The 10,686-nt window shown below is 44.6% G+C and overlaps 1 protein-coding gene across 1 annotated transcript in view; it reads left to right on the top strand.

The window, feature by feature from the left end:
* The window catches only part of magi2a (membrane associated guanylate kinase, WW and PDZ domain containing 2a), a gene marked incomplete at both ends in the record, with an annotated part of 305,378 nt that overhangs the window by 229,202 nt on the left and 65,490 nt on the right, over nt 1–10,686 (top strand). Inside the window, 2 exons of the mRNA XM_083662535.1 lie at nt 971–1,284; nt 2,009–2,375. Of these exons, the coding sequence (XP_083518661.1) occupies nt 971–1,284; nt 2,009–2,375 (681 nt within the window). The remainder of the gene's footprint in view (nt 1–970; nt 1,285–2,008; nt 2,376–10,686) is intronic.

The following is a 10,686-nucleotide window of genomic DNA, read 5'->3' as shown; positions in this document are numbered from 1 at the left end:
CGCTTATACCGGAAAACAACTTTCATACTCCAAGGCATTAGACCGCTTTCCGGTCATTTAACGGTAAAAAGCGCATGTGTGAAAACGGCTATGGTGTAAAGGTTAAAAAGCCTTTATTTTCTAGGGCATGATACATTAAAAAGATCACCGCCTTTTGGTTGGGGAGAACATGGGAACTTGATCAAAAAAGAAAATAATTGTTGTTTTCATTAACAACCTAGTAGGTACTAGTACTGTCAGACTTTAATATGGATCACCTTGTGTTCCCGCTCACCCAGTGTTTTAAAGGTACCTGCCTGCACACAATGCAATATCCAGTCATCTGGTTGAGACAAAGCTAAGGCATAAGGCAGGGTGGAGAGCGCTTTTGTCCCGGGATATTTAATAGTGGCTTTATCTACAGTATATTGCAGCGAGCAAATAACAGCTGTTGGCCCAGTAAGTGGTGAACATTTTAGCAATTTGTCAACTACAACATTTTACGTTTGAAAATCAGGTAATGACATTATCTGTAGTACAGGAAATGTGTATGTCACTGAAGGGAGTCCAATAAGACTCCAGAGCTGATATACTGTTGATCTGTTGTAACCCAGTGGTTCAGCCTCTATTCCTCACCATGACTAGAGATGAAACGGTATGAACATTTGATATCACGATTATAGTCACCAAAAATATCATTTATCACTATTATCGTGATATTGTTTAAATAAAATGAAGTATTAGTATTATATTATGAAGTAAATGAAGTTTTATATTCAAAACTCAGACCCAGATGCAGGCGCGCAACTAATTTGGTTGATGATCGACAGTATTTACTGTGTTTTTCAAAGCACAGTAATGTAACACGGTTTTAATGATAATTAACATTTGATACGGTAATACTAACCATCAGGAATTTTATCACGGTTTTTCATTAAACCGGTAATTGTTTCATCCCTGCCATTTTTACCTGTTCGTTCTTCCCCTGCAGGTGATGTCATTGTCTACATCAACGACGTGTGTGTCCTGGGCACCACCCACGCTGACGTGGTCAAACTCTTCCAGTCGGTGCCCATCGGCCAAAGCGTGACCCTGGTGTTGTGCCGCGGCTACCCTTTGCCCTACGACCCGGAGGACCCCGCCAACGCCAACACCACCACCACCACCACCATCATCTCCCCGCTGGGCATCATGGAGCAGCGGCCCATCATGGTCAATGGCAGGACGGGCTACGACAATTACCTGGACTACCTCTCCCGCACGGCGCGCTTCATGGCCGACCCAGGCCAGGACCAGGTCACTGCAGTACCCCAGCATACCCTGTTTGTTCTCTCTCTTCTCCCCCCCTGTTCTCTCCCTTCTTTCGCTCTCTTCTCTCCCCCTTTCCCTCTCCTTTCTCCCCTCTCCCCCTCCCACTCTCTCTCCCCTCGCCTTCTCTCCCACCATCTTCCCTCTCTATTCTCTCCCCTCCTTCCCCTCTCTTCCTCTAATATAAGATTGTTCAATCCTGTTTATTGATAGTGCTTAGCTAGAGTTAGCTAGACATGTGTGGTGGCCTGCAAAAACCATTCACATGGTGGGAATTTGACATTTAATTTTTTTCCCATAAATTAGAAACTCCCACCTGTATACAACTTTTTAAATGACTGTGGTAGCTCTCTCAGATCAAAAGTTATGACTATTTTAATGTTATGTGTCTAAAAGTAAAATGTGCGAAAAATGGCTTTAAACATTCCACAATATGGTATTTTCTACAGTGGCATTCCACCAAAACCATAAAAAATAAATACTTTCCCTTTTGTTTTATGAAAATAATTATTCGCCATCACCACACTGTACTATGGAGATGAAAGTAGCCAAATCACTCAAAATACCTGCAAAACTCATTTGTGACCTTCTTTGCCTCATTACCAACAATGTGTAGCAGCAACATGTGAAGGGTTCTTCCTGACCGCCATTCTCTGTAAAGCCATGCTTGTGAATTAGGCCTATACAAATAACCTTGACTTGACTTGTCTTGACCGCCCAGCAGCAGCTGCTCGCCCCTCACCCGGGCGACACCCACTTGGACGGCTCGCTCCCGCCCACCACCGGCATCACGCCGCCCGACAGCGTCTCCATGGCGTCGTCGGGCGCTGCCCAGAGCGAGCTGCTGACCCTGGCCATGGTGAAGGGCGCCGACGGCTTCGGCTTCACCATCGCTGACAGCGCCACCGGCCAGCGGGTCAAGCAGGTGCTGGAGCCGCTGGGCTGCCCGGGCCTGTGCGAGGGAGACCTGATCATGGAGATCAACCAGCAGCCTGTGCACGGCTTCACACACACCCAGGTAGTGGAGCTGCTCCAGGAGTGCAGTGTGGGAGCCGAGACCACCCTGGTGATCCAGAGAGGCGGGGCAGGTAAGAGAGACGGACGCGGGGCACCGGGGCAGGGTGGACGGGGTGGACGATTGTTGCCTCAGTACACGAGCTCGCATCTCTCCTCGTGTCTTTCTAACTTCCTATCTGTCTGTCCATCTATTTCATCTTTTGTCGTCGTAGCCGTGTGTGTGCGTGTGTGTGTGTGCGTGTGTGTGTGTGTGTGTGTGTGTGTGTGCGTGTGTGCGTGACACCACAGAAACCTAATATACAGTCCAACTGGTTGGCTGACACACATAACTCACTCTCACATGCCCTTCTTAGTCTCCTTTCTGTACTCTGGGATAAACATGCTTACCTTCAGTTTACTTCCAAGAATATGCCACTCCCCAGCACACTTACTGTAGCAATACTTCCTAGCATAGAAACATCTGTTGATTGGAATTCATGCTTTGTTCAGTGCTGAGTCACTTTCAGCGGGTAGTTTCATATGTACCACCTTTCTTTTTTGTTGGATACAGATAATAATCCCGAGATTAAAGCATGTCAAAATAGCAGCAGTTTGTGTCTGTTTTTTCATCCAATTCTGCACCGCAAGTTCTTCTGAAGTGCTTAAGTCGAGCTGAACCCAAAAATGACTTTTCTTTTCTTTTAGTTCAAATACCTGGGTATTTAGTGCACCTATTTAACTCATTGAGTGCCAGCCACTTTTGGAGAACGGACGCTCCCAGTGCCAGAGTTTCAGAGCGTTTTCAGTGATTTCTCAAGGCCCACAGAATATTGTGTGATATTACTATGTAAACACCGAACACGCACAAGAACGATGAGACTCTATTGTATCAGCAGCAAAAAAAAGTTTATTGATATCATTTTCCGTTCTTTAGTTATCAGCCGGAGAAGATAGGTCAAAAACAGCAAAAACAGGCGTTTCCATCTAGAAAGCTGAGATATTGAGCCTTTTGTGAAATTAAGCATTTCAAGCAAATCACTGACTCTGAAACTAATATTTTCTGACCTGAAACATCTGAACAGTAATTTCCTTCAATATAACAGCACCCCCACCCCCCTCAACTCCAAACTCCTCCTCCGTGGGTGTGTCTCTGGTGGCTTTGCTCGCTCTGCTGCTTGTCAGGCGAGTCTCTGCTGCTTGCGGATCCACGTTCGGATGGCCGCCGCTCGTCGGGGGAGTCTGGATCGGGCTCGCTCGTTTCTGGGGTTTCGGTTGTGAGCTGGGATGAAGCTGCGCATTTCAAAGTGTGCTGCACCCAGAGTCTATTTTCGGAGCCCCCCACCGTTGTGCGCCGGCTCCCAGCGCGACATCGAAAAGCCAAACCATTCAATGGTTTCATCACGGCTTTTTCTGCTGTTTTTACTCAACTTTCTCTAATCTGGAGAGCACTGTCGCCACCTAATGGGTCGGTAAAATAGGTTATACACATTCAACATGCCCCAAAATTTTACAGGAGATGTATTAGGCATTGATCCACGTCCCACCGTCAAAAAACGCAATTGACGAACATACTCGTCCTTGGCACTCTACGTTACTAAACGAATTGACGAACATACTCATCCTTGGCACTCAATGAGTTAATAATGTATGCCAAAAAAAATACAAAAATCAAATTTCTTTAGTTTTCCACACTTTTTCACATCAAAAGTTCATTTTTCAAGATTTCATTCATAACCGTAATCTACAGTTTGCTGACGTCACATAGTACTATCAAATTTCTACCCCATTTCAACCAATCATTTCATGACATGGCAGCTGTCAATCAATCTTCATTTCAGGATAATTGTCTCCTCCAAATGAAGTAGAAAATGGCACCTAGTGTCTGTAATCTGGCAGAATTTCTAGCCCATAAACTAACTACTAACTTGGCCAATTGTATGTAACATACAAAATAAAGCAAACGGTAATGTCTAAGAATGCAAAGAAATGTAACTGGCTCGTTAAACTCGCAATCCAGGAATATTGTATTTACCGCAATAGCGTAACTGGCGTGTGCCTCAGAGAGCCTGGTTGTCAGGGGTTACCCCTCGGAGATTCCAGGCGGACGGGCAGCACTCATGCATCAGATTGTCCGCTCCGTTCCACACAGAAGCAGCTGGCTGCCTGGTACTCGGTGGATCCCACTCGCGTAGCATGACAACACGCTGAATCCCACTCGATCTGGGGGCGGAATACGCCAGGATTGGCCAATGCCAAAGCCAGTCCCCAGAATTGTCAAATCAAATCATCGACACGCTATTATGGTCCGCCTCTCAACCCTGTCATCTCAGACAAGATTTGTTTTCAGCCTCTGAAACATCTCCGACCCTCGCGCTACTTGCGACTTTAATGTTTTTACCCCATGTTTTTCTGAATGTGTTTTCCGCTGACAATTGTAATTATGCAATCTTTTGTGAGTCATCGAGTTTTATTATTTTGCAGAATCAATAGGTAGCAGACTGTATTCGTGTGTGTGTCTGTGTGTGTGTGTGTGTGTGTGTGTGTGTGTGTGTGTGTGTGTGTGTGTGTGTGTGTGTGTGTGTGTGTGTGTATTTATTAAGAGAGTTATCCTAGAAAAAAGATTCAGCGCTATGTTCTCGGAGTGTGTGTGTGTGTGTGTGTGTGTGTGTGAAGATTCAGCACTGTGTTCTGGGAGTGTGTGTGTGTGTGTGTGTGTGTGTGTGTGTGTGTGTGTGTGTGTGTGTGTGTGTGTGAAGATTCAGCGCTCTGTTCTGGGAGTGTGTGTGTATGTGTGAAGATTCAGCCCTCTGTTCTGGGAGTGTGTGTGTATGTGTGAAGATTCAGTGCTGTGTTCTGGGAGTGTGTGTGTGTGTGTGTGTGTGTGTGTGTGTGTGTGTGTGTGTGTGTGTGTGTGTGAAGATTCAGCGCTGTGTTCTGGGAGTGTGTGTGTGTGTGTGTGTGTGTGTGTGTGTGTGTGTGTGTGTGTGTGTGAAGATTCAGCGCTGTGTTCTGGGATTGTGTGTGTATGTGTGAAGATTCAGCGCTGTGTTCTGGGAGTGTGTGTGTGTGTGCGTGTGTGTGTGTGTGTGAAGATTCAGCGCTGTGTTCTGGGAGTGTGTGTGTGTGTGTGTGTGTGTGTGCGTGTGTGTGTGTGTGTGTGAAGATTCAGCGCTGTGTTCTCGGAGTGTGTGTGTGTATGTGTGAAGATTCAGCGCTGTGTTCTGGGAGTGTGTGTATGTGTGAAAATTCAGCGCTGTGTTCTGGGAGTGTGTGTGTGTGTGTGTGTGTGTGTGTGTGTGTGTGTGTGTGTGTGTGTGTGTGTGTGTGTGTGTGTGTGTGTGTGTGTGTGTGTGTGTGAAGATTCAGCACTGTGTTCTGGGAGTGTGTGTGTGTGTGTGTGTGTGTGAGTGTGTGTGTGTGTGTGTGTGTGTGTGTGTGTGTGTGTGTGTGTGTGTGTGTGTGTGTGTGTGTGTGTGTGTGTGTGTGTGTGTGTGTGTGTGTGTGTGTGAAGATTCAGCGCTGTGTTCTGGGAGTGTGTGTGTGTGTGTGTGTGTGTCTGTGTGTGTGTGTGTGTGTGTGTGTGTGTGTGTGTGTGTGTGTGTGTGTGTGTGTGTGTGTGTGTGTGTGTGTGTGTGTGTGTGTGTGAAGATTCAGCGCTGTGTTCTGGGAGTGTGTGTAAGGCTCTAAGAACAGATGATAAGTAGTGTTTAAGCCTGCTGTGATCTGCAGCGCTACGCCTAAGCTGGCCTCCTTAATGAATAGGGGAGCTAGTACATCTTTGCCAGTGATGACTCAGCCAATAGACTGGGGTTGAAGGTTAAAAACGCTAGATTTTAATTAAACTAGAAACACACACAGTGATTCTTTGTCGACCGAGAGGGGAGGATCTGCCGTTCGAACCTTGCAGGCCGTGTTGTGAAATTGCTTTTCTCTTGTAGTTTTATGCAGTGGTTCCTAAACTTCCTCAAGTCAACGACCCCTAGGAACCCGAGGAACAGTTTCTTCCCGCAGGCCACGAGACTCCTTAACATACACAAATAGTGTAGTAGCCGTACTGTACCGTACTGTAGCTGCTACCATTACGTATGTCTAATGTTTAATTGTATGTTTAATAAGGAATATGCTATTTGCACCTGTATGTCAAATACGCCGAATTTAAAACGCCAAGTTTAATTGTATGTTTAATAAGGAATATGCTATTTGCACCTGTATGTCAAATACGCCGAATTTAAAATGTTTAAGCACGTCTAAAGTATGCACACGACATGTGCAGTGCACCTATGTGCAGTGAATATGCCACTGTCTCTGACTTGTCTTATCACTATACTGCCTTATTGCTTGTTGTGTCTCTTGTTGTTTTTGCACTCATATGCCCTGTTATATTTGTACTATGTTGTAAACGGAGTCCACAGCACAAGAATTTCACACGTGATACTTGTACCATGGAGTGACAATAAAAATCTTGAATCTTGAATCTTGAATCTAAACTGACACAACCTAAGGCCCAATTATACTCTACGTTCAAGACGGAGACGGAGACAGACAGAGCCTTCTGTCCGTACTCTGCATTCATTTCGTGCGTTTTCTGTCTGTCCTCTGAAAGCTTACGGATACACATGAAACGGAGCAAAACCACACACACACTCATACATTTGACTCTACTGCCCACTGGTGAATGTATTGCTTAACATGATACCAACGTGAAAGACGCATAGAAGTATGTGGGCAGTGACGATAATAACGTTTGAAACGTATGAAAATGGAGTATAAATGAGCCATTAGACCACTTTAGACCCCTATTTGATAAGATTTTGTCCCAACTTCCCCCTCTGATAAGATTTTATCTGAAAGTGTACGAAACCCATGACCAAAATAGTCATTCTATCATTGTGTTTATGGATGGAATTATAGTCAAAATAAGTTAGTGGGCTAGGTACAACAGTTATGTTGTATGTTGGGGTCAAACATTCTATTCAAAACAATAAGCTAACATAAACGTTACTTGATCTTACAGTGAGTACGAAACCGTAACTGTATTGCTGTAACATGATCAACTATGAACGTTAGTAAACAAGACTCATTGTTGTAGGATTTGGGGAGCCAGCCTTCAGACCGTTGCCGGGCTGAGAGAACTTCGATTTATGTCAGAAGGAACAATGCAGAAGAGCTGTGCATATATGGGACTCTGTAGAACTGAAGTGGTAAGTTCAGAAAATATGTGTTTTATTACTCCAGCTAACGTTATCGGTTTTAAGGGGTGCAAGGCGATGATGAGATTTCATGGAATGGAATGGGATGGTTGCTGATGCATTTCTGAATGGCATGATCAGTAGGATTTTGTTTAAGGATTTTCCTGTAGTGGGTACGGTTTCTTTCAAGCTTTCTTGTTCAAGCTAAGCATCTGTTCATAACAATGTCCAATCAACCGGCGGTTAGCTTGCAAGCGCTAGTCTTTCAGGGTCTGCATACCATTACAAACAACTGATAACGTTAGCCGGAATAATGCAATAGACACCTATTTTCAGAATTTAGCAGCCATTCACACAAGAGTCACACAATCACAAAGCCCCTCTCACCACTGCCCAGTAAACATTTAATCTGTTAAATCAACATTTTGTTCCAAATGGAAATAAATCATAACGTTAATCAAAATGCCACTGAAATATTAGCTAATCAACACAGAACTACAAAGATCAGTTCATTGGGAGAACTGTGAGCTTTTCCTTCAAGTTTAATGATCTCTTCATTCAATAAATTATACTGTGAAGTGTGAATATCGCTCTCACAAGCATATTGTAGTCCTTTCTGTCCGATATTTTGGAGCTGTTACTCGAGAAATTGCCCGTTAACACCGTCACCGAGCATAGGTGGAGGTTATTGCGCCAAGCTCAAATCTGGCAATTTAATGTGTTAAGGTGCGTTCACACCGACCTATTAAAGTTTTTTGCTGGCGTCGAGTTTACATACAAAGTCAATGCAAACGAGCGATTGAGCGTATATTCGCCTGGGAGAAAAATCGCTGGGCGTCGGAGCGGCAGAGACAGAGCGATAGGGAGAAAATTCGCTCGTCGCTCGAGATGAAATATCCCAACTCGAGCGAAAATACGCTGGCATCAGTCGCTCGCTGTTCAACGCTGATTGGCTGCCGTGTGAGAGCGAGTCAAGGATCACACTGGCTTGGAACAAACCGCTGGTTTATTGTGTGGCAACAAACCGCATTGACAGGCTGACAGCTGACATGAAGTGAAGTCTGTCCTACCGGTATGGAGCTCGCATTAGGAGCACGCTGATAGGCTTTAGCTTGTAAACAATGACGGTGGCTCGTAGTGGACAAATATCATGACATTGCGTAACGTTATAGCCCCCACATGTCCGTCAAATCGTGTGCCTGTTGATGAGCGATTTAAACAGAGCGACAGAGCGATTCCAAAGGGTTGAATCAAGCGACAGAGCGAAAAATAAATATCTTGGTGTGAACACAGCTTTACTGGTGATTGGTAAATATTGTTTATCGATAGAACATAGCTTAAGATTTTGCACTCGTACTTTTGATAGGGGGTAAACAAACGGCATGGGAGCCAATACTAGGAATAAATAAACAAGGAACCATTCTTAAAGTTTGAGATTATATCCAAATACATGCTGCATGGTGTACTTACTGTACTAACCTATGTGCCGACTTGTAAAAAAAATATCACATTTCAATTAATATAAATCTAAAGCTTTCACAAGATTTTTGGAGGCTGCTAAGGGTGTATTTCCTCTTCTCTGTGCATACCTTGGTACCTTGACGTCTCTGGGCTCCAGGCAGCTCCCTTTCGCAGATTCATCTGACATCAACATCTTTATGAATTTACATCAACATCTTATCATTATCCAATCGTGCCTCTGACCAGCAGATTATCTAACAACAACACCACACAGCCGTCTTTGCTCTGTTTATTGGTTTATTCTCACAAAAGTAAGCAAATAACATTCTCCAGTCACGCGTGAACATCTACCATTCCACTGACAAATATGTTAAAATTCACCAGTCCTTAATGCTAAATAGTAGCGTTAAATCATTCTATTGTATCAAAGCATTTGGCTGATGTTATTGCCATGATCCTACGTTAGCCGTCCAGGGTGCATGCCACTCCGTGTCATATCGTGTCATCAGTTCCCTGAAGAAACGAACAACGATAAGTGTTAGTAATTCATCGCTGTTAACGTTAACATTAATCATCAGACGTATAGCTAGTTGTGTATTGCTAGTGCCAAGCTAACTCGCAAATGTTGCTAACGTTAGTGTAACATCAGTTAATCCGTAACATTTAACGTGCAAAAATTGCCTACCTGCACTAAGCGTTCATCCTCAGTCAGACATCTGCAGTTATTCTTCTTTCTTTTGGCAAATTGAATAGTCAATGTTTGCACCCAACATATTCACCTTACAAAAACAGCAAAAATCTGCGACCTCCATGCTAACTATTTAGCTCTTAACATTCGATGCTCAAATTGTAGTCCTGTTTACATTTCTCTCCCGGCGCTGCAGCTGCTACGTCATGAAGGCAAGTCGATCTGATTGGTTGGCGTTGGCACGCCCAGACGGTGATAGACAGACGGTCCAACCAATCACCTGCCAAGTAGCTTGAAAAAAGTGACCGCCCTCTTCAGCAGTTTAGCTTGGCCGATTCCAGATGGATGTAGGTTGTGCAACAAATGTGAAGCAACCTACATCCATCTGGCAGCGTCAGATTAGAGGACCCCCTGGAACCCCCTCAAGGACCCCTTGGGCCCCCGATCCCCACTTTGAGAACCAGTGCTGTAAGTGACGTCACATGGACTTTAGTGCCCATAAGTGCTCATAATGCTAGCAGGAAGCTAAGCCAAGTACAGTGGAAAACCAATACTGTTGTTGGAACCCATTTATAGTTGTGAATTTTGCCTCTCTGTGTTGTGTAATGTCACATTTACCAATCATAATGCCAACTGCCTGATGCCACAGACACCATGGAGACACCACACCACTGTCGCACACAAAGGTCAACAGCATCCTCTCCATTGATTTGATTGCCATTTATTTCTTTATTAGGCACTACCCATGTCTCTGTCAGCGAACAGGGAGCCAACAAGCAGGAGGAGACTGAAAAAACAAAGACCGTGGCTTATAGTCCAAAAAATAGAAGGGTAAAAAATAAGACTGTCAGTAGTACCTAGTAGGTACTGAGATACTGATACTAATTTCTTTTTGACTACCTACACACCCCCACACCCACACACAAATGCACAATCACACACAGTCTCCCATCTGTGCAGGAAGCTAACTGTGAAGCACTCCTGCCATCTGTGCGGGTTCCTCACTCGCAGCGGAGCGTTAGAAGGTCGAAACAAGCGCTCCCATCTAAAAGCCGCCTGTTGGCC

The sequence above is a fragment of the Poromitra crassiceps genome (genome assembly GCF_964638095.1).
Source record: "Poromitra crassiceps genome assembly, chromosome: 2".
In the NCBI taxonomy this organism is placed as follows: domain Eukaryota; kingdom Metazoa; phylum Chordata; class Actinopteri; order Beryciformes; family Melamphaidae; genus Poromitra; species Poromitra crassiceps.
Note: the sequence above shows the minus strand (reverse complement) of the source record. Positions and strands in the feature narration are given on the sequence as shown.